Raw genomic sequence first — 26,428 nt, 5'->3', positions numbered from 1 at the left:
GTTTTTGTTTTTGTTTTTGTTTTTTTTTGCTATTTCACCAATTTAAATTCATCAGACTTCAGGAAATTTGAGACAGAAATGAAAAGAATGTTTGAGACAATTTAAATGTAGACTAAAATGTGTAAAAATGAGATGGTTCAAGCATGAAGGTAAACTGCAGAAGAATTGCATTGCACTCTTTCCCACTCGAATTCATTTTTCCTCAGCAAAATGGCAAACTCAGCAATTTGCTGTGTAATGGATAACTAGTCTCTTTCATGGAGATTTGCTAATGACCTGGGAGCCTACTTACTTCAACCCCTGGAGACACACACGCACACACACAATTGACTTTTGGCCAGGATGTCAGATGTCAGGAATCGTTATCAGTTTGTTCCCAGACAATTTCAGCCTAGCAGAAGTCTTGCCTTCTGACTGGTGCTTCTTAAGGACATGTGTGACATTACATGCACTTGTGGCTGCCTGTTTCCTCAAACACACAGGCGGGTTTTGTCGCTCATCTGTTTGGCCATAAGCGCTGAACAATTACGCTCCAATTATGATCTTTTTATTAGCCAATCTGAGGCTTTTATAGTGTACTCATCACAAGTGATCTTGGGACTTTCTGTGAAAATCTGGAAACTTTAAAGAATTCACATACAGTATACTTTTAGTATCTGTGTAAAGCATTATGTACATGTTAAGCATGTCTAAAAAAAAAAAAGAGATGCATTACAAATAGCAACTTCAAATACTGAACTTAATTAGGAGCTGTGAAGACTTCATTATTTTGAATGTGTACAAGCCAGATATGTGGTGTGACTTGTAGACATACCACAGAGCTGAGATTCACAGTTGTCCTTTCAGTGCATTCCTAACTTGTGTGAATGCTTACCAGTGTGAGAATGAGCAGGTGGTGAAACAGCATAGAATGAAGCCAATAAATAATTCCCCGGTTTCACCCCACCAGAATAAACATAATAGTAGTCACAGCTTACTCAGGTAGCTCCCCAGATAAACAGGAAGTTTTGTCACCCATGTAACTGATAGCAAAATGAATAGACTTTTGATTCTGTGAAACATCCAATGTTCACAAAGCTTGCATTGTACACTTGAATACATTTTGCCTCTTTGAATTTGAATAAAGCGCTGGTACTACCCAAAATGAATTAATAAACCACAAATGATCTTTTGTGACACACTGTCTAAATGTGTAGATGTGAAATATGTAAAATGTTCACTTAAATTGTTTAGCTTAATCTCCTTAATAACACTTCACATTAAGACAATTCACATTAAGACATATCTATTTTAACCAAAGTGCTCAAACAAAAAGTTAAACCGGGGCAGAGAAACTTTAGTAGGAATCCTCAGCAGTGGCGTTAAAAATCCACTCTTGAGGAGCAGTCAGATTAAAGCAGTGTTTTAGGGTGGTGGGTGGGGTGTCACCCTTCGGAAACAGAGTTCCTGCACTATTAGATTTGCTACAAGTGATAACAGTGTCACCCTTTGTGTCTTGTCATCGACCTCTTCCTCAAAAATACGCCCCAGGCCACAAGCGTCCCACTGGGGCCTCAGCCTCTCCAGGCAATCCTCACTCAAGTGGAAAGGATCCCGTGGAACAATGTTGAGTCATCTCAATGGACCAGTGTGGAGGAGCATTGCGCCTCTGTCACAAGCAGATGGCAAGCTAATTACATGCCATTAAATGCTTTATGAGGGTGGATGACAACCAGGTTGCTCACAAGACTCTGGTGCTCCAGTTATACCATGGGCAGAAGAGCTGCTGTTTCAAACCATTCATACCCCTAACCCGCTAGGGCCAAGAGTCAGGGAAGAGACTCCGCTCCAGACACGGAGCCATTGAGGATAGGGAGAGAGGCAGAAGACAGTGAGAAAAGAAAGAGAGGGTGAATTCGTTAGCACTCTTTTTGTATCCGTTCATGTCCTGAACAAAAACTCGTTTAGTCTGGTGTTCAGGAAAAAAAAAAACACTGGATAGGGAACATTTTATGTGAAAGAGAGTAAAACTGGTGGCAATTCATGCAAGCAAAGATGAAATGTAGAGAGGTAACACTTTTTTTTTTCCAGATTCTCTAATCTAAGTAAACCCACATCTTTACTGTCTCAAAACCTTTTGCCCACTTGGGTAGTGTGCAGAGGCCATGCAGCTCAGGCCATAGTGCCTCAGATGAGCAGCAAGTTTGATCCTCTAATGATGTGTCACTGAGAACAAGGCCATACTGGACCATGACTGAATGCTAATTATCCACCTGCCAATCAAAGTACAACCTCAACACAGACCCAAAGCTTACTAATCCCAACCCCATGTTTCATGCTGGCACTTTCAGCCAAAATTGAGCTTTTGTAACTAACTGTAGCAGTATGCTTAAGCGCAAAGCAAATGTGGACTTTTAAAGTTAACACACAATTTCCATTTTATTTAAATGAATTCCAATGTCCAGTGCATCAGATCAGATAATATAGTAACCTGACTGTGGTTGCATAAACAAATGTGTCATTTTAATTACACAATTACACTATCACACAGTACTACAACTGATTTAATTAATAATTATTGACTTAACATAATTACATAGTAACTCAGCTGCAGAAACCTTTACTATAAAAAAGGACAGACACCCCTTGAAATTCACAAGCTTTTATTGAAAGGAATAAAACACAGCTTTCAGAAAAACAGAATGATTTTGTCTCAGGCCTTGGGCATTCAAACATGACTGACTAAATGCACTTGTGCATCTTACAACCACAAAAGTCTGGGAGCAGAAGTCAGCTGTGCCATTTATCAAAACTGTTTCTGTCCAGAATAAAACACAGTGAAACTCCTTCCACAACCAAGGGGTACTCACTGAATCTCTCTACAGTTCCAATATGAACTTCTCCCTTGTGAGCCCCACTTACTTACATCTTAAATTGTTTTAAGTAGTCTAGGTGAATGAACCATTTTCCCATTTTTAGGGGGAAACTTCAAAGAAAGTCTGCAAAGCTGGCATACAAGTTTCATGAAGTCCTTGTATAATGGGCCATCGCTCTTTCACCTTGCTTAATTACTTATAATAAATGCAGCCATTCGTGCCTACAAAGTTAAAGAAATGGAGACACATGGTCCAGTAACACTTTGTGGTCTGGTAATGTTGGTCAAGATGGACAGAGAGATCAACACTCGCCATTGGTCTGCTGCTGTTAGTCTCGTTTAGCTTTATGTACTTTGACCAATTTATCACCATCTTTGCTCCTCACTTTCCTCATAACTGTGTCTCTCATGTAGGCCACATGAATCACAGCGCAGACTGAAACCGCTTGTGAATCCATCCACCTAACAAAGACCATGGCGCTGTCTCTAACCCATCTGATGCCTACTCTGGCTGACCTGCTCATCAGTGCCTTTGCCTCTTTTAGCCTTCTATGACACAGTTTCACCAATAACAATGTCTCTGTGTTTATGGCAACAAGTCCGACAGGAATTCAGAATAACATCCAAGAGTGCCTTCAACAGACATAGGCAATTTGTAGAATGGTGGCTCTTTTTTTTCCCATCATGCCCAGCATTGACTTCAGGGTCACTCCTCTGAATGTTGCCTGAAATGGCCTCAGAACAATCCCTAGCTATTGGTGTCCTAGGGAACTCCATGGAGAACATGTAGATCCGTTGCCAGTGGTCTGTTAGGGACACGAGCTTAACTGGAGCCATGTAGAAGACTAGCCCGAGATACCTATGGTACTCCTCCCCTGTCCATTTTTTTCCCATTGGCAATGTTCTCTGGTACCTGTTCATCAGTATTCTGTCACATAGTTTTAACTGACTGTGAGCTAAGAAATAGTTTGAAAAATGTTCAGTGGGCAGGAGTTGGGATTGAGTTGTATTCCTTGGATGCTTGCTGGAAAAAAAGCTTCTTGGGTGCTGGAGCCACATCCAGACCCACCTCTATGACCACCATCAGCAACATTTGAGTCTCTTTCTGGGGTCTGAAGCCTCTGCTGATGAAGACCGTTTGGCTGGGGTTCCTCAGCTTCTTCACTATGAAGACATTAAAAACGTAAGCATCAGTGCATTACTGATCTAGCTTAGTTCATATACTGTATGCATGACTGAGTGCATGACTTTACTACTTCCATAGCACCAGGCTGGTAGCTACAAGAAAGAAAACAACGCTGAACTCGATCAGAGCAGGCGTACACTTTGGGGGTTTTGGGGTGTAAGTTTTGGAGGAAGGGTTTTACAAGAGGTATCCCATGCCATCACTAAAAGCAGATTCATAAACCGAGTGGACCACCCTAGGAAAAAATGTACTTACTTACCAAACAATTAATTTAAACTGTCATTTATCTAGACCTGTTACATCTATTGGAAAGACTAAGTAAACAGACCCTTGTCCACCTAGAACCTACATACACTTGACAGTTCTTCAGTTGCAGCTCATCCATTCTCCTAGAGCACCTCCAGATCATAACTGTATGGACTATGAAGCCAAATAAAAGAATGGGCAGATAACTAATCTCGACTCACGTCATATTCAAACGTCCTGTAAGTTAAATTATATTAGTTGAAATGATTTAAGAAGTCTCCTTTGACCTTGCTCAGTTCATGGAAGACACATCATCCGTAGCAAATGTCACGAGATAATCCTGCTGCCCATTATGGATGAACAACCCATTACAATGCTACAACGCCCAGGACAAAATTTAAAAACAATTTGAAGTTAACTAACATGTTGACCAGCTCCATTCACTCAGAATATGAGATACCTGCGACTGCCATGTCTAGACAGTGCGACAGTTTGCAGGATCGCGCAGTTTTTATTTTATTTCATTTGTTTGAGTGACAGTGAGTAACCGAATTAAAAAGCTAACAGCTCATTTGAAAAGGTTTGGCTATATAAAAGCACAGTTAACATGCACATGGTGCATGTGCCATTTCGTTTAATGGTCACTTTAAAGATTACTGATCAAAAACTCGCCCGTTTTAAAACGTTTCTCTTTTAAAACTAGTCATCGTTTCTCTTCTTTCCATGGCTTTTATTCTACGACTTCAATATAAATGTAGATGAACTTACATGCCCTCGACAACCCGATTCTATCGTGGTCACTCAACTGTTCCTGTGTGAAAATACCGTGTAAACCTGACAATTTATCTTCGTCATCGCGCCTGTCAAAAGAGTCGTATTCTTTTGCCATGGCAATTGGAAACCGTTCAAACGATGAAACAACTATTTTTGCGTCCTTGCCAGAGTGTGCAGGAAAAAATATCTAGAAACTTCTTGACATTTCATGTCAAAAACACTTCACACGCTAAAGTATATCGTCTATATGGATGTTGTTACCTACAGCAATAAGCTTAAAATCTCTCCGCATGGACCGTCCGTATAATAACACAGTGCGAACAACCATTAGCCCCAGGTGTAGACCTCTCAATAACACTGGATTTGGTTGGTTCATGAAAATGGAAAAAAAATCGAAAGCATATCCACGGAATCTCAAGATCAGTTGACTCCTTGCACGAGTAAGGCACAGTTAGTTCTTAACTAGTGACAACTACAGGTCTCAACACTTACAGTTGAGTCTTAAAAGTTTTATGTAACCATTAATGAATTTTCCAAAATACTTAACCCAATAAACAGAGATGTCAAGTCATATGTTATCAAATTATATATAAAAAAAAATCATTGCTAAAATCACAATATACGTTGTCGCATTGCCCATTGAGTACAGACATAAAAACATCATAGACGCATAAATACTTCTGCCAGAGAGGGACACATAACGTCGAAAAGTTAATTCTAAGATATTTAAAACGTCACTTGCAACTAAGAATGATGACTAGTTTTATGACAGTTTACTACTGATTAGACACTACTGTTGAAAACAGAGTGCTGAAACTCTTGTCATTAAAAAAGACCAAACTGCAGAATTTCATCTCAGTTGCCTGAAGATGTATATCAAAGCTGAAAACATTCCTTTACAGCAAGTTAGACCACAAACTAATTTATACATTTGCCATTCCTATTCACTCAGTGTTGAACTGAACCAGGAGACATCTCTCAAAATAAATAAGTAAATTAAACCTACACCTTGAACAGAAGCAGGATGAGAGTTTGTGAGAAGAACATTCACTGATGTCCTTGTCAACATTTTGACTTCTCTTGTATTAAGTTCTTTGTGTATTGAGTTAGTAATATAACTTTTTGATAAAGTAATAAACTAATAAAGTTTTAATTAACTAACAAAGCTTTTTATCTGAAGAAAAGCTTTTTTTAAAATCCTCTGTCTGTTAATTCTGTGTCACATTTCAGTAATCCCAAAACTAAATGAAACCTACTGTATGTTTCTCCCTCTAGAATCTGCACGGGCTCCAGGAGTCATCCCTACTCCCCATGTCTCTGGACTGCCCTTTTACTGCTCATCTGTTTCAAGCTACAAAAACCAGTATCAGTTGGATCTTATTTGACATTCAAGACACATTTTTGGAATGTTGAATTAATATTAATTTGATTGTTTTTATGTTATGAATTTTTTTTTGGTGCATAATACCTGTCTATGTGGTAATATGGTAATCCCTCCCCTATCCCTCTTCTCTGTGCACCTGTATCCTGACAGTCCATGGGAAAATGAAGGCTCATCTCTGTATTTGTTTACTCCTCATATATCAGTACGGAAGACTCATAAACAGGGCTAAGTTCACACGATGGTTGTCCTTGTTAATAATCGACCTAAGCCAGTCAGACTGGATTTCTGGTTCCCACGTTTCACATGGTACCCCTCCTCAACCTCCACCCTCCACCGCTCACAGTGACACACCTGCACATAAGTACTCCTTATAACTCGGATGTGTCCTCCTCCCTCTCTCTCCCTGCCTGACTTAATCTATCTGACATCCCCCCTCTCTCTCTCTGTCTTTGACTGAATGGAGTGATGATGGAACAGTCAAAAGTTTGTGCTGGATTATGTCGTCGGTCAAAATTGAAATGGAAACATTCTTATAAAGAGTGATAGCATATTTCCATAGAAAAGCTAGTCATCTATTGTTACATGCTCCTTTAAAAAAACACACAGGAGAAAACAAAAGGCAACACATTATTTGCACACTTTTTTATAACTCCTTTCTTTCCCTTTTGCTAAACAAATAGTTGCATATCTATACAATACAAAAAGCCTATAGCAAATGCTAAAGCATAAAGGACTGATTCAACAGGCTGTATGAGCCCAGTTTGTGACAGCAAAATGACTGTCACACAGTTTTATACTGTTATTGTTTGAACATAGCGTAGCTGCAGAAGGTGGCAAGTAATTCTTGGAATGTCCTTCCTCTCTATCACTTAAGTGTTCCAGGACAGCCGCTGGCCACTTCCTGCATTCTGCTTCCCAAGGATCATTTCTGGCCCAGATAAAGAAGCAGTTACTTTATACACAAATTTCCTAAATCTGAACAGGAAAGCATGTTCAAAAAAAAAAAAAATCTGTACAGTGCTTACAATATAGTAGCTGTAGACGCAGTTGAAGGCTAGATGCTGAACTATATGGAATTTAGTAGTTTAGCAAAGTAGTTGAACTTTTTCTTTGTCTCTTTCATTCTTTTCAAAGATATCTAATCTCACCATATGACAGCAGTTTCTTAAGATAAAGGAAGAGAGAAAGACAGAGAGAAAGAGAGAACGAGGGGGGGGGGGGGGGGTTAGATAGACAGTGAGAGAGAGGTTATTTTTACACATCATCCCTCTCATTTAACTTCTCTGTGAGAACAGGGTGTCCTGTCCTGTCAGTTAAAATCAGGAGCTCATATGTTTTACTTTTCTTTTGACACCCTCCTTCTCTGCTCTGGCCCTATCCTCCCAGTCTTGATGTGCTGTAAACAAGATGAAAGGGGCCAGCTGTGTGGGGTTATTGTTAGTGTCAGTAGGAAAGTGCTGAGGGCTTCTGCTGCAGTGCTACAGAACAAAAGCAGCATGGGAGAGACCAGGGCCTGTCCCAGACTCACTGGCTCCAACCTCCAGTTTCTCCCACAATCCTAACTCTACACTTCCATTGTTTCAGTCACAGCAACTCCTCTGCCTTCCCATCCCAGACCCCCACCCTCTCCTCTGCCTCCAGCATGACCTGAGACAGTGGACACACAAGAGTGAGAAGGAAGAGAGACTGAGAAGAGAGAGGAAGGTGAGAGAGATAGAGTGAGAGAGAGAGAGAGAGAGAAAGAGGGAAAGATTAAAACTAACATTTTGGGTGGATTTCACAGAGAGAGATTAAAACTAACACTTTGTGGATTTAACAGATCGCCATTTTGTTTTATAAGGAACTGTTCCTCATAAAGGGACCTGGGATAAATATTATAGCTCTGTATACCTGCTGTCTTTTTGTGCATGTTCAGATAAAAAAAAATGCAAAATGAATGCAGTGAAAACAACCAACCAAACAAAAAATAGCATATGGTTGCACTATCCACGTTATTGAATGTGCTTAAGAAAAGCTTTGGAGTGCTAACTATAAACTTCAGTCACGCCTGATCCAGATTTCATGTAACGGAATGACTAAATCAATTTGTCCTGTAAAGAGGGAGAAAACCAGGCTATCTGAAGGAATGTAGAGACTGTCACTGGCGATTCAAAGCCCTCTTTCGCCTTTTCTTCTCTTTCCTTTTTCTCCTTTAGTAAGTTGGTCGACCTAGTTAGCGACAAAGGCAGTTTGCAGGTGTGCGTGGCCGGTAATCTCTTCAACGAGTGGTTTTAACGTGATAGATGAATGACGATTCCCCGGCAGCCATAGTTTGTTCTCAGGGCTTTGCGCTGTGCAGGTGAATGAGGGGAGGGCGGGAAGTGCTGCCCCGTTGTTTGCGATCTCCATGGTCACCGCCCGCTCGGCGCCAGGCTGACAGGCGTCAGGGGCTGCATGAATGGGTGACGTCACTGCTACTGGCGCCTGCCAGTCTGCATCGGCTTGTTTGGACAATCTGGGGAAGATTTCAGACCGAGGCGCGATGCTGTTTCAGCGAACACACACATATATACACACACCGCTGAACACACACAGTGGGGACATGCGAAAAAAACTGTAAATCTATTCACAGGGAAACTTATTCAAGAGAGGGAAAAGAAAGGAGTGAGTGTGTGTGTGTGTGTGTGTATGTGTGTGTGGTGGAGGGGGGGGGGGGGGGGGGGGGGGGGGGGTGTTTAAATTAAAAGAGTGTGTGTGGTGGTACCGGAATTTTTAGCCGACCAAAATCACTGTCCAATGTAGCAGCTGTTTTGTATTTAACACAGAGCCTTGCAAACATAATTTTCCAGTGTACACTGAAAAACAGCATTCTATCAAGGGCAATTCTCTGTTTTGCTCGCCAGTAACGTAACGAAACAAATGGGCAACGGGGACAGAAAAAACAGCAATCAAAAGTTTTACAATCATCTGTGAACATTTGAGTCGAAACTCATGAATATTTTTCGAGTGAGAAAATGCAAAATACAAATTAATTTTTCTGGACAGGACAGGCTTGAGTTTCAGAACAACACGACGGAGAGGGGCGAATACTATATAAAGTGGCAATTTAAAGTCTATTCACCCAGAGTAATTGCGGCATTCTTTATGAAAATACCCTCCACCCACACCCCCAGTGCAATCGCTACACCTGCAGAGTCCCCAGGGGACATACAGCTGGGTTCCCACAGCGCACCAACAGAAAAAAACACACATTTGTTTCCATTTGTAACACCATCCCTAACAGATTGTAAAGGCTGATAATTTATACTGCGCAGTTATTGGTGGAGAAGGACGTTGCTGTCCGTACCCTTCTGCAAGACTATGATTCTCATTGGTCCTGACTTTCAAAGTTTACCGGATTGGTCACGCCCCAAAATCCTCCTCAGAGATATAAAGCAGCATCATAGCACTATGTGACTACTACCTGTCAGATATTCAGAAAGAAGTGGCCATTCAAATTCTTACGGAATTAGTCACAGGAGCTGCGCATTACGAAGCCCAGTTATCGCCTCATTCTGCCTACATTTCAAAGTCATATCCAGGCTCTGTCAAGATCACTTTTATTAGGCTACATTTTCGTTGAAGCTAAGATTGAACAGTCAAGATGAAAGTTGTTGGATCTACCTGTGCCCTGAAGAGCAAGGTTGGGAGCGACGACGTGGTGCGGTGCCTCTCTGATCAGAGTCTGACTATCTCCAAATGTAAGATCCCATTGTTGGATGAACAGATGAGCGCATTTCTTCAAGACATGAACAGCTGCTACAGCAAGCTAAAGGAGCTTGTGCCCACTCTGCCGCCGAACAAGAAGGCCAGCAAGGTAGAGATCTTACAGCACGTCATCGATTACATCTGGGACCTCCAGGTCGAACTGGACTCGCCAGGCATGAACCGTCAACAGGGCACAACCGGGTCATCTCTCACCCGCACACCTCTGACAACTCTCAATGCAGAACTCAGTAGCATCTCTGTGGAGGTACGTAAACAAATCACTCTTGGATCAGTGTTCATCGATGTAACCCTAACGTTTAAATGTCCATATTATCTTATACTTCTCTGTGTTTTTCGATGGTCAAGTTATCGGTTAAAAGCACCCAACTGATTTGTGAGCCTTACATTTACAGACCTTCTCGTTTTCTCCTCAGAATGGTTGTTCAGACGACAGAATCTTGTGCCGCTGATCTCATGCGTTACCAGCACAGCAGTAGCAAGATCACGGTTGCCAATGGAGACGTCGCGGACGCATCGTGAGCCTAGAATCAAGAGGCTAGTAAAGCCAGAACCTCATTCGAAGAGACGCTGGCCGTGAGAGCAAGAGACTGAGAATGGGATTGTCGTATTCAGAGCGTCCCCGGACTGAACTGGAAGTCCCCAGACCGAAATGAAACGGGAGTTTAGATCTAGCATTTTGGAGTCAAAGGTTTAGCGCTCAGAACAGTTACTTCGTGTAAAGGATTTCATTTGAAAGTCTATATCTTTTTTTATGCCTTCCTATTCTCTTTTTGTATTTTGAATAATGTACATATAGAGAATGTCCTTATGTTTTGTTAAAAAAGAATGTCAACTTCTCAGATTGCTGAGCTAATTTGTATTGTATATTACAATGCTTTACAATATCAACACTGATATTGTTCTATTACAATGTACCTAAAGGTGTTTTTATTAAAACAGATAGTATTTTGGGAATAAGTATGCTCGTCTTCAGTTATTTTGACTGTGTGATACAGTTGGTTATTCACTGCATCTTAGTATTCTAACCAGAGAAGTCAAAATAGTAAAAAACTTTACTGGAAACAGTTAAATTGCCTTACACAGACTGTTACTGATTCATTGGAAAGGGCTAAATACTGTAGGAGACAGAGAATATTTTGTTCACTATGAATAATACAAACATAGCTAACAGCCTAGTTTTTTAATTCATAATTTAAAAAAATTAAGAAAAAGTTACAAAAAATTCTTAAAGTATTTCTTTAATCCAGAAAACTGATTGCCCTGTTATTATACATATATTAAAGACTCATGTGAACACTTAAGTATACTTTTGTACTGTGTTCAAGCTTAATGTAGGAGAACGAGGCCACTGCAGGCTGCGTATGATTCACCAAATCACTGAGTAAATGATGCATGTCAACCATGATCAAATTAATTATGTGACCCCAACCTCACACTATCATCTAATTGTTCCATATCAAAGTAGTTCCTGCTCTTGTTCTCTCTTTAGAAACTCACAATGTGTGGCAACAGGCATTCCTATTTTAAAATGAGCCAATAAAACATTGGAGTATAGAACTTAAAAACTCAGATGATGTACAACCTGTATAATCACATTTGAAACATATCTACAGCACTCTCCTGCTCTCTCTCTCTCTCTCTCTCTCTCTCTCTCAAACACACACACAAACAACATAAGCACAGTGAGCCTCTTTCCTTGGCCGTGATCCCAGCCCATCTGCAGCCTGCCTGGCGGATTACTGTTTGTTAATGTTTCAATCAGCTGTGCACAGAGGAATGTGGAGCTATTTAACCTGAACTTCCCCAGGTGTGCGACGGCGCCGCTCAGTCTGGGCCCGCCTGCCCTTCCCTGCCCTTGGCACAATGCTATCACACAGACACACACACACAGTCACACTCACACACTGCAGCTGTGCGCATTGCACTGGAGGGGAATTGGAATAACATTGCATCAGGGAAGAAAGACTGTATGCACATTTGAAACAAACTGGTGTGATCTGTGGAGAAGTGGTTCTACCTCAGTGTGGTTGAAACCAGCAGTAGGATTACCATGTAAACAAGCAAGCCTACAATTTCACCATAAAATAAATAAATATAAAAAGATTTAGTTAAAGTGATTAAGTATTTTAAAGTAATTTCAACACAGTTTAATGTGCTCTACATTTACATTAACACAGTTCAACAGGTAATACAAACCAGGTAATATAAATGGCTTTTGTCAGTTAATAATGTGTTATTATTAATGATGTTGTAAAGATGTTATTAATGGATGATGAATATATTCAGACAGCAGAGCTATATGAAAATGAATGCAAAACATGCAAAATATCGTTAAGTTATTGAAAGTTGGTAATATATTAGATTTAGAACATTTCAGATTTGAGGAAAATCTGTACCAGTCTGAATCATACTTTTGTGACTGTTACCAAATATTACTTTTTAAAACGTGATATCTGATATAATCATTGATTTAATCCAACTGCACGCGGTACCACATGCAACTGTAAAACGACAAAAAGGGATGCTGTGGTCGTCAAACTACGGCTCGCTCCTTTGATTTGAACGGCTCTTTCAACAAAAGTAGCAGTAGGCCTACATATAGTCCGGCCCGCCGAACCACTCTTCTTTTCATCATCTCATGAGAGCTTTCGTGGAAGTATTAGGCGAAAGATTACCCATACCTCGAAGCATCATTTACCCTTTCCCGCCACTAGCACTCCTGTGTGCTAGACTACATAGCCATTATCAGTTTTAAACGTTCTTCGGTGGGTGAAGCCATGTCAAAGAAAAGACAAGTTGACTCGGGAGAACAGAATATTCATGCAACGGTAGATTGCAATCATTGTTTCTTTGTGCAGTGCAAAGACGGGGCCGTTTGTTTCACAAGTGTCGGTAGCCATGTTCAAAGAATAAAGCCTGCGTCGGCATTACGAGTCTCCTCATAAAGACAAATACTGTACTATTGTCTGATGCAAGTGAGAACACCCAAAATATAAAAGGTGAGAAATGTCGGTTCGAGCTTGTTGTCAAGTGGCCAAGCTAATAGCTAGCAGTGGAATATTTCATGATAGAAACTTAGCGAAGCAATGCCCGACCCCAGTCGCAACGGAGATGTGTCCAGAGGAGACTTGTTAAACTCCGCGAGTCCATCCACGAGCGCCATTGAACGAAGAACTGAAGAAATTAGGAATAATCCACATTTGCAAAATAAATCAGAAGACTTTTTCGCTTGCACTTGAAACCGGTGATGTGGGAGGCAGGGCACAACTTTTGTTTTGTTCACCCAGGGGATTGATAAAGAGCACTTAATTACAGAGGAGGTTGGTGCAGTACAGTTGCAAGGAAAACACAACGGAAGAGGATATCTACGAAAAAGTTCGCCGATTCGGGGATCGACTGGGCCAAGCTAGTTTGTGTGACTGTCGATGGGGATCCGAGCACGGTCAGGGCCGCGTGAGGGGTGGTTTAACGTATTAAAACGGAGGTGGATATGTGCGCCCACACGTGCCCGACTGTCTAATTCATCAGTAGGCATTTTGTTATGAAGCAGTTCAGAGGGAGTTTGCCTTGAAAGGTGTGGTGTCCTGTGTTAATGTCATCAGTTAACGCTCTTAACCACGGGCACTTTGGGATTTTTATTGTATAAGGTGAATGCTGTTTACGAAGAGGTATTCTATCACACGGGCATTTGTTGGCTGAGTTGGGGGCGAATTCTGAAACGCATGTTTGACTTGTGACCCGCGATCAACGCGTTTACGCTACCGAAGAGCTCATCTAGGTCAGAGTTTACCCATGCAGATTGCAAATGGCACATCACTTTTTTAACAGATGGAACAGAATTACTCAAAGGTCTCAGCATGCTGCTTTAAGACAAGGGGAAACCCATCTGCGATATGCATGCGTATGTAAAAGTATTGGAAGTAACATTGGGTCTCTACCCCACCACACTAAAGCCGCAGCTTGCACTCCCCGCCAAAAAGTGCATGCGGGCCCTGAAAGTGTTGCAAAGTGAGTTTCAACCGATATGTCAAGAACCTCATGTCCACGCGAAAAACACGACTTTTTCATAACCCGTTCCCAGCCGGTACTAATTGTGTCAGGCCAATTACCGGTTTGCATTGTCCGAATTACAATGCTTTGACAATATGAATGACGCATTCGAGTCAAGCCCCGATTTTTACGTCTCTTTCCCCACAGACCTACTCCAGTCTAAAAGAGCATGCACTTAAAATGTCAGTTCTTTTTGCCAACACCTACTTCTGTGAGCAAACATTTTCAAGACTGAAACACATCAGGGGGGTATTGCAGAAAGCAGGTTTAGCGAAAACTCAAGAGTTAGTTAACTCAGAGTAAGTAGTAAACCTCCTAAAAGAAGAGCCCTCTGGCTTCATTCTCCAAGCAAAACAAAGCCATAGTGCTCTTCTATTAGGGGGATTACTTCTTATTAACTAACTCAGAGTTTTCACTAAACCCGCTTTCTGGAATACCCCCCAGATATCCAACCAGATCCAGACTCACTGATAAACATCCACATCAACTGACTGACAGTGACAAAAATGGACTCTGACATTGACCGTCTTGCCAGCCAGACGTAGCCTCACAGTTCACACTGATTAAAGGAGACGTAGGAGTTTGGCTCATGGAAACTTTATTTCTTTAATAGCAATTGCTCGATTAACTAATAACATGTCAAATATCCAATATGACAAAAGTTCAAATATTTTTTCCCCTGTGCATCCGCCTTCACACCCTCAACCCGCCTCCCAGGAAGAGTGAAGAGCAAGTGAGATGGCCCTCTGGTTAATGCGTTTGAAGACCCCTGGCCTACACAATAATTACTTTGATTGCTCGTTCAATGAATACTGACACGTCTGATATTTTATAAGCATACAGTAGAACGGCACACAACACCTCCAATGATCTCCCGCCACCTTGTGTCCGTATGTGAAACAACAACAGTGAAATCGCTGAGTGTGAAATTAATTTACAAATCAAGAGCAGTTGGTACAGTTCCCCGTTGTCTGAAACAAACTTTTGAATAATCGAACAGCGCATCACTTTACACATAACTAGTAATCCCTCTGTGAATGTGACAGTCTAACTCATACACAAAGGTTCACTTATGAGGACACCGACAGCTGAGATCCCGTGATGTCAGTCCAGCAGCTGGTGGACACTATTCAACTAAAGTCACAATAGCCATCCTGGACTTTTCCACCATACAGTATGAAACAAAGAGATAGTGCTTGTTGGATACAAAATACCACAGTAACAAGTCCACTACACCAACTTTGTGGAATGTGCACCGTGTCAAATTCTCTTCTGACTGGGAAAAAAGATTTTAGTATAATTACGAGTGTAGTTAGCCTACATTAAAGTTCATTAAATTACGAAGAAACCCGTTGCTTTATGTATACATAAAATAAGCCGTCAGGGAGTATATTTACCTCAGCTATACAGTAGTAGCATTGATTACCAGTGTTGGCCACTGGGTTGCGCTAATCGCTCTATACTGAAGTACACAAAAGGAGCAGGCTATACTAGAGACTTGAACAGTAACATGGGGGAAGCCGAAGCAGTGCCCGCAGACGAAAAGCAGGCAGACTCGGGACTTTCACCCGTCGACGAATCTGTAGTATGGAGCCAAGAGGTGGAAGTGTGCCTCTTTCATGCCATGCTGGGTCATAAACCTGTCGGTAAGAGTATTAGTCATATCAAGCAAGTACTTCTAGCTAGCTAGCAACCACATTAGGCCCCATATCCCCGTAATACGGTAGAGTCTTAGCCAAAAATGAGCAACATAAATTCACTTGCTTAAAGTTGCATGAACAGTTAAGTGGGACAATGCACATACGTAACCACAAACTTCCTTTGAAAAATATGTATCTAGTTTTAGGTAATATAAGTGTGATGATTTTTGCTGAAGCTGAAAGCTGCAATGAACAGAAAGCTGCAAGGAAGGCCGTCCGTACGGCTAATAAAGCTAGCGAGCTAACCAGCAAGCTAACGTTAGATAGCAGAGTAGCCTAATGAACGCTTTAGCCTATTTATTTGTTCCTAAATGGACATCCACAACAAAATATACGCTCCTAGTTAACTACGTAGGTTACCTATCAATTTGTATTAATGTCTCCACATTACTCTGGGCGAGTATAGTTATAGCTTCATTATAGCTTATAAGCTGTCATTGATGATCAGTCAGTATGTATAGTAGTGGGATATATGAGGACTAACACCACCTCAATGACTTTTCACTGCAGGAGTAAATCGGCATTTTCACATGATCTGTATCCGTGATAAATTTAGCCAGAATATCGGGAGACAGGTGTCCTCTAAAGTAATCTGGGATCACCTGGGAACAATGTACGACATGCAGGCCTTGGTGAGTGGATACCTGATTCAGCCTGTCACAGGAGTAATAAAAACTTGTCTGTTTGCTGTTTTAAAATGTATGCTCAATAGAATGAGATCTAAAGCTGTAAATCTGGCCATTCTGTCTCCCATTCCAGCACGAGTCTGAGATACTGCCATTCCCGAACTCAGAAAAGCCCTTCGTCTTACCAGAGGACATTATTCAAGATGTGAAAGAAGGTAAATGGTGGTTTTTTTCATACACTCTTCTGTGTGATTTTGATCGGTTGATCAGATTTATTTTGGATGATATATAATTTACTGTTTTCTCTTTCTTTACTGTCCTACATCTTCCTTCACCTATTCCCCTGTTTTCTGGACTCATTCTACAGGTAAACTGGGATCAGAGGAGGATGTGAAAGAAGAGTTCAAAGAAGAGAGAGACCCGCCAGCAACTCATGAAGAAGGTTCTTTTCCATTCACTCACTTTCTTTCCACTTCGTGTAATCCTCTCTTTCTCTTTCGTCTACCTCTTTCTTCCTTTCTTTCTTTCTTTCTTTCTTTCTTTTTCTTTCTTTCTTTTTTTCCCCCCCGACACGAGCCTGAGTTTCAGTCTGCGTCTCTGCACCTTTTTTTTTTTCTGGAACGTTCTTCCGTTGGTACGCAGCGCAGTCTCCCTTACTCTGGTCATCTGTGTCTGGTTTTTAAAGGTCTGTGTCCCAGTTTGGCTGGCCAGGATTTGGAGAAGTATGGACAGAAGAACACTTTCGCTCTGTTCCAAAACTCCAACTAGAGCTCCTAACAGACCGACTCTTAACGAGACTCCTCTGTCCAGAGCGTGCGTCTTTCTCTATCTCTCTATCCCTTTATTTACACTCTCCCTCTCTTTTTCTCTCTCATTTTCTCTGTTTCACTATATTTGGTCAATTCTGTCTTTTCTTTGTATACACGTGTTTCACAAATGTGTCCTGTTGAAATCATTAGGATTCTGATGGAAGTTTTGATGGAAAGCATTGTAATAGACTGCCAGAGACTTTGGATATGAGTTCAGATGGATACCATGGGGGAAGTCAGGACGTATCAGAATGTTTCCATTGTGTATTAATCACCCTGTAACTCAAATGCGGAACTTTTTGTGTGTGTACGCAAAAATTTATTCCGTGACTAGGAACATGTGACACTATCACTGAGACTGTGTAAACGCGGGATATCAGTACTGCTGAAGTGCAAATGGAGCAGTAAGAAAAGATGAAATAGAACTTTCCATTGTGCAGATGCCCCTTTAACATGTGAGGAAGGGCCATTCCCCAAAGAGATCGTAGTGTTTGTTGCATGCAGTCATTGTTCATTCTGTAGTTTTTGAATTATACAGCTTTTTGTAGTTGTTTGTTCTTCAAAACAAATTGAATGCTCTCTCTCTCTTTCTGTCTCCCCAATGCCCTCTTTTTCTGTCCCTCCATCCTCTCCCTCTCCTTCCCTTCTTATCCCCTTTTCCTTCGCCAGGCAGTAATTCCTCTGTGAAGACGATGGAGAGATCCAGCAGCAAAGATAAAGAACGAGAAAAGGATCGGGGAGAGAAAAATTCGGGTGAATCAGGCACTGCGAAAGAGGTATCGTGGGAAAAGAGGAAACGGAATCGCGCCACTGAGAAAGTGCTCAGTTCCAGCAACCCGTCCAGCCCTGGTGGAGCCAAACGCCGCAGGACATAAACTCACCACCAGGGGGAGATACAGACAGGCCTGCACGTACTGCAGCAGTGTTGGGGAGCAAAGACTGCCTGCTGGAGTCACTGACTGGTTTAAACTGGCAGTTATGCTGATGCTGAACAAGGGAGACGGATGGTGAATGGAGGAGAGATGTAGATGTGGTGCAGACTACACAGGAGTCAAACATTAGTGTTAGGATTGGAGGATGATGATATGAGCAGAGGAGAGCAATAAACTAATTTGCCCTTGTCATTCATTGGAGGGGAGAAGCATTAAGAAACCATAGATTTGAGGTCTCTCTTTCCCGGCCAGTCTGCTACATAAGGTTAAGGAAGAATGAGACCTTCACCATAACATATTCTGGGTAATATGTATTTTCAGTTTGTTTTTTATTTAGAGATTCAAGTCTTTTTTTTTTTTGTGCTGTTTCCCTTCTTTCGTCTCCCTGTATGCCTTTTTTGGAGAAACTAACAAAAAAACAAAGCTATGAAACATCTGAAAATCAGAATAGGTCATCCTTTATGTATTGTACTGAACCTTTTCCCCCATGAGCCGTCTTGAGGCTCCATAACATCCTTCACACAAGTTTGCTGAGCACAGAAAATGAGGATGACTACTGTGATTGAATTCCACGGTCTTATTTTAATTTTGTACATCTGTGACGTTTCTGGACAAAGTTGACCGTCCATAGACTTAAAAGCCTACGTAGGCCTGTTGATTCTAGGTGGTATATTTAAGTTAAAGTCAAAATAAAGCCAACACTGACCGGCCTTTACAAAACTTAAGTTTGCGTGGAAACCAGGTTTGATTCTATGTCTCATTTTTTACCAGTAACACAACAGATGTCATCAAATGTCACCTTTAGATGATTTCAAGCAGTTTCAAAACGCGTATCCTGTATAAACCTTGACACATACCAGTCTGTGATAATCACTCAACTTATTTTTTTGCTTTGACTGTTACTATAGTCTCAGTGATTTACACAAAAATGCCTACATTGTGCTCATTTTACTCCAAAACAAATGGTGAAATTCCAGATAAATATGGCTGAGCCATTAATTCCTAAAAGCAGGGTGAAACCTGGCACAATGACAACACGTGAGGTTGTGCAAAAGAAGACTGGGGAATCTGTATGTCATGATGGCTTTATAAGCACTTTTAAAGGGCTGTCCAAAAGCACAGCCGATACAAGGACAACTCGAGCACAGCCCAAGAGTGAAGGAAATCCTCCTTACAATAATTGTGTTGTAGTTCACAGTGTAATTCCCGTGTTTAACGTTAAGCCCCCAAATGTCATTTTGCTGGTTTTCAGATGAACGACATCACATTTGATATGGAAGCGATGTTCCTGTGTGTGATGAAGTCCAGAGTGTTTATGTTAGATGAAGACTGTATACTCGTTTGTTCAGAGTTTTAGTTTCATAGAAACAGTCTTTGTTACTCCTGTTTTTAATCACGTCGCTTATTGTACCACCATATGATCTTGGTTAAAATGAATTTGCTTTTGCATTTTTATGTTTGTGTAAAACCAGGTCATTGATTGGGAAGGTGAAACCTCTGACTGACTATAGGGCCCAGATTCAGGATAAATTCAGAAAATAGCGTTTAGGAAGGATGACTTGTAAAGTCAAACTTGGGTTTTGATGAAACATTTTATGTCAGTTTTAGTCTTGCTTTATTTATTCATTCCACACATTATTTGTGAAGGTTTGAGCCTTTATTAAAATTTGATGTTGCAGTTGTATTGTGACTGACTTTTATTTCCAAACTGTGTTCAACACTCAGCATCTGCTCTGACCCATTCAAATGTCAACACAAGCATACTCAGTTTTCTCTGATATAAACCACATACATGGAATCTATTACTTCTCATGCAAAAAAGTGACAAAAGGCCATATGTCACAGCCTGCTAATGACCCTCACAGCTTGCTTTGATATCACTGTAGACTCTGTCTCTGCAGAAAATGTAAAATTTGATAGCAGGTCAGAGTCAGAAGAGATCTTTTGGCTTATGAAGATGATGTTAAATGCATTTGTAGACTTTCAGATAATCCCCACATGTATGAATGGGATTTTCAGCCTAACTGCTGAGTCACTCAGGCTACTGAATCTCCCAATTTACTCTGTTTACTCTCCTCTTCAGCTTTTATTTCTCTCTCTCTCTCTCTCTCTCACCCCCCCCCCCCCCCCCAACTTTCACTGTCTCACTGTGCCGCATTGCCGTATTAAAGCGGGGTGCGTTCAGTAGGCAGGAAGATTCTGAGCACTGCGTTACACTTGTCAGCAGTGCAGAGCTTTCTGTACTGTGAGAAGACAGTCGCTTTGCTTTCAGAGCGCAGGTAAGAATCCACGCACGCCTTTCTTCTCAAATTTGATCTCTTCCTAATCTAGAGAACAGCAGCATGAAGACCTTGTCTAGCTTCCTGTGTTACTGTACTGCACAACTATCTGTATGTAAGTGGACATTAGCTCTGAGGTAATGTTCATGTGTCATTTCATAGGTGGCTTCACTGAGAGAAAGTATCTAGACAAGCTTGATGAGAAATTCTATTGTAATTTCACATGTTTGCTGCGCACTAGCTTTGCAATATGGAGAAGGTATTACTGAGACAGTTGCATATCTGACCCGCTTGCCGTGTTGTATTTTTGGTATTTGTTGTCAAAGAAATAGACTCCTTGGCCCTTAACAGGGTGCAGGGTGAGAGAGGGTTTGGACTGTTTGACTCCTTGCTGATGTTATACAAACTAATACTCAGTCATGAGTGCATATTCAGCCTGAAGACAGAGAGGGGCTGCTCTTACAGTGGCAGCCTGAAGAACAAATTCTTGTTAAACTGGACAGATTAAACTTGATATTCGAGAGATATCGTTTCGATGCACAATGTTACGTAATATCTGATGTTAACGTAGCAACTAACGAAAAGCTGAAAAGCTTACAGTTCTTTCCTGAGACACCAAAAACCTCCTCACGCATATACTTGTGTTTTGAAATGTAGAGTTTAAGATTCTGATTTTAAGATATTGAGTCATTCTAAGTCACACCCTTTCTTTTCACCATGACTAGACACCCAAGTCAGCCCACCCCCCCCCGAGACTCTGCGGCCTCTGTAGTCTGCTACCATGGGGAAAGAGAAGATCCACATTAACATTGTGGTTATTGGTCATGTTGACTCAGGAAAGTCCACCACTACTGGGCATCTCATCTACAAATGCGGTGGCATTGACAAGAGGACCATCGAAAAATTTGAGAGGGAAGCAGCAGAGGTAAAAGAGAGTTCTGTATGTGAGAAGGGTTCTGTAAAACCTGAAAGTCACTGTAAAATCACCTTCTGTTCCTACATAAGGAAAAGGCTATAATCAGTCAGTATTATAGAACAATTTGGTGTTGTTTCAAAAATAGGCCACCCACAGAGGAAAAAATGGAATATTTCACTTTTTTTAACACGCATTTTGACAGTCAGCTATGATCTCCTCCAGTTTCTTGTGGAAAGTCTGATAACAGTTGACAGTAACAATGAAACCGAATAGGCACGTTTTCTTCAGACATTGTCATCAAATTCTGTCTGTTTGCTGGTTATGTCTAATGGGACATCTCTGAATGCACTGACTCCCTTCAGAATGTCATACATCAACACACACACACACACACACACACACACACACACACACAGAGGAAAGAGAGGGGGAAGTGGCCAGACTAATTTCTATGCAGATTGTGTCATTACTAACTCTGGGCCTTTGCTGGTAGTCTGAGGTAACAGACTATAGTTACGTAACAGTCTGTGCGCCTCTGAGAGAATGACTCTCTTCTGTCTCCTCTCAGTATGTTTTTACCTCACTGAGCTGGTTAAGACCCCCCTCCAGTGATGAACCACCACTCTCACTTAGGCACACACACAGGTATACATCCAGCACCTGAACTGTGAAATGGGAATGAGTGAGTGTGTGTTCACGAGACTCTAAGACATGCAGAGTCATTCTACTACTTCAGAAACCATTAGCAGGAATAGCTTGAGTGAACAGATCTTTTACTCTCCAGTTCCTGATTAGGTACAAATGGCTGAAAGAACTCCTGCAAGTGCACTTAACGACTTGAATCAAAGAGATACACATGATTTACTGCGTAGTCATGCCTTCCACAAACCACTGCTACTGTGACTATGTACCAGAACTATGTGTCAGCAAGAATACACATGGCTTTTGTCATTTGGAAGTCAGTACTTAATTCAAAATGACAAAATCTACAGGTTTTTCATTTTTTTAGGGAATCGGACTGTAGTAATGATCTGATTTGAGCACTAGATGGAGCCATTTCTCTGGTTTTACCTCTAGCTCTGTCTCCCTTGCAGATGGGGAAGGGATCTTTTAAATATGCCTGGGTTCTAGACAAACTGAAAGCTGAAAGGGAGAGAGGCATCACCATTGATATTTCTTTGTGGAAATTCGAGACCACAAAATATTACATCACAATCATCGATGCCCCTGGACACAGAGATTTCATCAAGAACATGATCACAGGGACTTCCCAGGTGAAACATTCTGACTTTGTTTGTGCGTACTGTGATTTACAACTTCAGATCAACGCCAAGACCCTTCCCTTGATTTCCACTCCACTCACCATCCCATCCCAGTTCCCTTTCTCCTTCCCCTATGCCTTTAAGCCCAAAAAAGATAGATACATTTCAGCAGTATGGTAATAATTTCTTATAGCAACCTTAGTGATTTGACTGACAATCTGCCTCAATCTATCACTGTCATTTCTGATATGCTGGGTGTGCACATGGGAGGGTGTGAGGGAGGGGGAAGTTTTTGACAAATGCTAATATTCACTTTTGTATGAATGGACTGGCAGCCCTGTCAGCTTGCCCTTCAGTCTTTATCACTCTATAGTTTAGCCCTAACCTTTTACCTGAGTCAAAAGCCTTATCAAATATCTAAAGTGTATGTCACTTGATAGGCAAACCCCACAGAGTGCAATAGAAATCTAATCTTAATCTTCATCTCTAACCTTTAATCCCGCTTAAACACACAGGCGGACTGTGCTGTGTTGATCGTGGCAGCTGGCGTGGGTGAATTTGAGGCGGGCATCTCTAAAAACGGACAGACTCGTGAACATGCTCTCCTGGCTTACACGCTGGGCGTCAAACAGCTGATTGTGGCCGTCAACAAGATGGACTCCACTGAGCCGCCCTACAGTGAGAAACGATACGATGAGATTGTGAAGGAGGTCAGCGCTTACATCAAGAAAATCGGCTACAGCCCCGCAGGCGTGCCCTTCGTACCCATCTCCGGTTGGCATGGCGACAACATGCTGGAACCATCTTCTAATGTTAGTTGAGGAGACAAAGAGTGTGTATTTGTGTTAATGTTGGTCTAGTGTAAAATCTGAACTTGAAGTTTATTTTGCATATTATAAGTAATCTAATGGTGACCCTTAATTAGTTCTAACTACACCATGACACACTAATACAGACACACCGATTGCACACAAGTCTGACACAAACACTGATATTTTCTTAATCTTGTGAAATGCAAACCTGCTTTTAACCCATAATAGCTGATAATTGAAAACTAAGTATATATATGGGCTTATTTTTGATCCCCATAAAATTTAGAACTAATGAAAACATTCAGAAAAGTTTAGTACTAGTGTCTGTCTAATGTTGTGTGTGTGTGTGTTTTAGATGCCGTGGTTTAAGGGCTGGAAGTTGGACAGGAAGGAACAACATGCAAGTGGAGTCACACTGCTGGAGGCTCTGGACACCATCATGCCCCCTACACGCCCCACTGATAAACCACTGCGCCTCCCACTACAGGATGTCTACAAGATAGGAGGTACTGCACCTATCATCACCATCAGTATCATCAGCATCAGCACCAGCAGCAATAACAACGACGAGATAATGATACTCATATTCATGTTTATCATCAGGCACTCTCACTAAACCATTATAACTAACATCATTTCCACATACAGATAGGTTAATCACTGTTGTATCATAGCACAAGAACTGTACAGTATAGACAATACAGATGGAATAATTATGCATAATTCAGGTAAAAAGAGAACAGAAGACAGTGAGGGGAAAAGCACCAGAGCAGGCGACTTTTTGTTCACTTTTGTCCTGGTTTTTTTTTTTTAATATATTCACAAAACATTAAAACAGTAAGGCAGAGGTGGAGCTTTTTATATTGTAGGGAGCAATATTTCCAAAAGTACACACTCAGCTGAGAGGTCTGTTATTCATTAATGGTTTGGCTGTAATCGTACGGTTCGTTTTTGTCTATAATAAAATTTGGGTTTGTTCCAATCAGGCATTGGCACAGTACCTGTGGGCAGAGTGGAGACCGGCATCTTACGACCCAGCATGGTGGTGACCTTTGCCCCTGTTAACATAACCACAGAGGTGAAATCAGTGGAGATGCACCATGAGTCCCTAAGCGAGGCGTTGCCAGGCGATAACGTGGGTTTTAACGTGAAGAATGTGTCAGTGAAGGACATACGGCGTGGTAATGTGTGTGGAGACAGTAAATCTGACCCTCCTCAGGAAGCCTCTGGCTTCACAGCGCAGGTTTGAGTCTATTATCCACTGAAGACACAACTCAGTGCAATACAGAACAGCTAATCAATGCACAGATTAGCTTAGTCACTTTTACACAGGCCACGTTTTTTTACTGAAAAGATCGATTTATTTCTCTCTCCACTGTCTTTAAAACTCTTCTCTCTCTCTCTCTCTCTCTCTCTCTCTCTCCCTTTCTCCCTCCCTCTCTCCCTGCTCCCCCAGGTGATTATTCTGAACCATCCTGGCCAGATCAGTGCTGGTTATTCTCCTGTCATTGATTGCCACACGGCTCATATTGCTTGTAAGTTTGCTGAGCTGAAGGAGAAAATCGATCGTCGGTCAGGGAAAAAGCTGGAGGACAACCCAAAAAGTCTCAAGTCTGGAGACGCTGCCATCGTGGACATGATCCCAGGGAAGCCAATGTGTGTGGAGAGCTTCTCTCAGTATCCTCCTCTGGGTGAGTGGCAATGCAGGGGAGATCACTGTGGATCTCTTTTAAACGTTTGCTACTTGCGTACTGATTACTTTGAGAATATTAGAATGTCTTCTCCTTGACATTTAATGCTACATAAACTTTATACAACTGTCACGTCTTTGACACGCTATATGTGCTGATTCAGATCCAGTATTACATCTTTTGTCACCTACAATGTTTGTAATATTGATTTAAATATTTATATATTTTTATGGTTAATGCACATTCTATTGATGGATTCAAGATCTTGTATCATTACCCTCCCCATTTAGAGTCATTAGACTAATATTTCCATCACAGTTTCCAGGACCAGTTTAATTTCTGACTTTGTCAGTTAAAGCATCTAATTTGTCCTCTGAGATCTCGTATCAGCTGTTAAGTCATATTCCTATGTAATCTTGTATTAGCAGTGTTTAATGTTTTTTCTTTAAAACGTAAGGGTCATACATTTAGTTGGTTTAGGAGTCCGTCAGAGTGAACACACAACAGACTGATTCAAAGGCCCACTCCTCCTGTGCCCAGTTTAGAAGCTAGAGCTTCCAGTGTTGTACGCAAATGTTTGAAAAAAAAGGACTATGTACAAGTTTAGAAAATTTTGATGTTCTTCTAGAACCCACTACATCTGACTCCTCTTGGTTGTTCTATTTTAAGATACCGAATAAGCCTTTGCTTATTCGGTAAGGTTAAGGTTTGCTCTTGATTTGTTGTTTGATACCTTTGTGTGTGTGTGTGTATGTGTGTGTATGTGTGTGTTTGAAGGGCGTTTTGCCGTTCGAGACATGCGACAGACGGTTGCAGTTGGCGTCATCAAAAACGTGGAAAAGAAGATCGGTGGCACGGGCAAGGTCACCAAATCTGCTCAGAAGGCTCAGAAAGCCAACAAGTGACCCCTGAGCCTACATCTGACCTTTGGCCATGCAGCAGCTTCGGTCCTGCTCGTGTACAACCAGTCGACAACCCTCTATTCCCTCAATCAACCAATCTACAGCTGCCATCCTCCTTAGCCAACCAATCAACAGCTACTCCCTCCCTCAGCAGACTCAATAACTAGCCTCTCATGCTAGACGTGCTCTGTCCACCCATCTGAGATCTTGTTAAGAGCTCTCCGCCGACACTGACTAGATGATGTTTGGGTTAAAAAG

General features: G+C 41.5%; 3 protein-coding genes across 3 annotated transcripts; all 3 read left to right on the top strand.

Annotated features, from left to right (window-relative positions):
* The first annotated feature begins 9,893 nt into the window (after positions 1-9,893).
* On the top strand, positions 9,894-11,340 carry LOC115807803 (DNA-binding protein inhibitor ID-1). Its single transcript, XM_030768963.1, has 2 exons — positions 9,894-10,435; positions 10,605-11,340. The coding sequence occupies exons 1-2, from the start codon at positions 10,067-10,069 to the stop codon at positions 10,638-10,640; spliced, it is 405 nt and encodes a 134-aa protein (XP_030624823.1). The 5' UTR covers positions 9,894-10,066; the 3' UTR covers positions 10,641-11,340.
* Positions 11,341-15,739: 4,399 nt separating this feature from the next.
* Positions 15,740-19,910, top strand: mrgbp (MRG/MORF4L binding protein). Its single transcript, XM_030768766.1, has 5 exons — positions 15,740-15,887; positions 16,452-16,573; positions 16,701-16,782; positions 16,935-17,009; positions 18,046-19,910. The coding sequence occupies exons 1-5, from the start codon at positions 15,752-15,754 to the stop codon at positions 18,249-18,251; spliced, it is 621 nt and encodes a 206-aa protein (XP_030624626.1). The 5' UTR covers positions 15,740-15,751; the 3' UTR covers positions 18,252-19,910.
* A 1,458-nt stretch (positions 19,911-21,368) lies between these two features.
* eef1a2 (eukaryotic translation elongation factor 1 alpha 2) lies at positions 21,369-26,173 on the top strand. The gene is made up of 7 exons (XM_030767214.1): positions 21,369-21,512; positions 22,598-22,777; positions 23,281-23,577; positions 23,933-24,083; positions 24,564-24,820; positions 25,034-25,268; positions 26,046-26,173. The coding sequence occupies exons 1-7, from the start codon at positions 21,369-21,371 to the stop codon at positions 26,171-26,173; spliced, it is 1,392 nt and encodes a 463-aa protein (XP_030623074.1).
* The last annotated feature ends 255 nt before the right edge of the window (positions 26,174-26,428 follow it).

Source organism: Chanos chanos, chromosome 3, assembly GCF_902362185.1.
Source record: "Chanos chanos chromosome 3, fChaCha1.1, whole genome shotgun sequence".
Taxonomy (NCBI): Eukaryota; Metazoa; Chordata; class Actinopteri; order Gonorynchiformes; family Chanidae; genus Chanos; species Chanos chanos.
The sequence above is the reverse complement of the archived record's forward strand: the minus strand, read 5'-3'. Positions and strand labels throughout refer to the sequence as shown.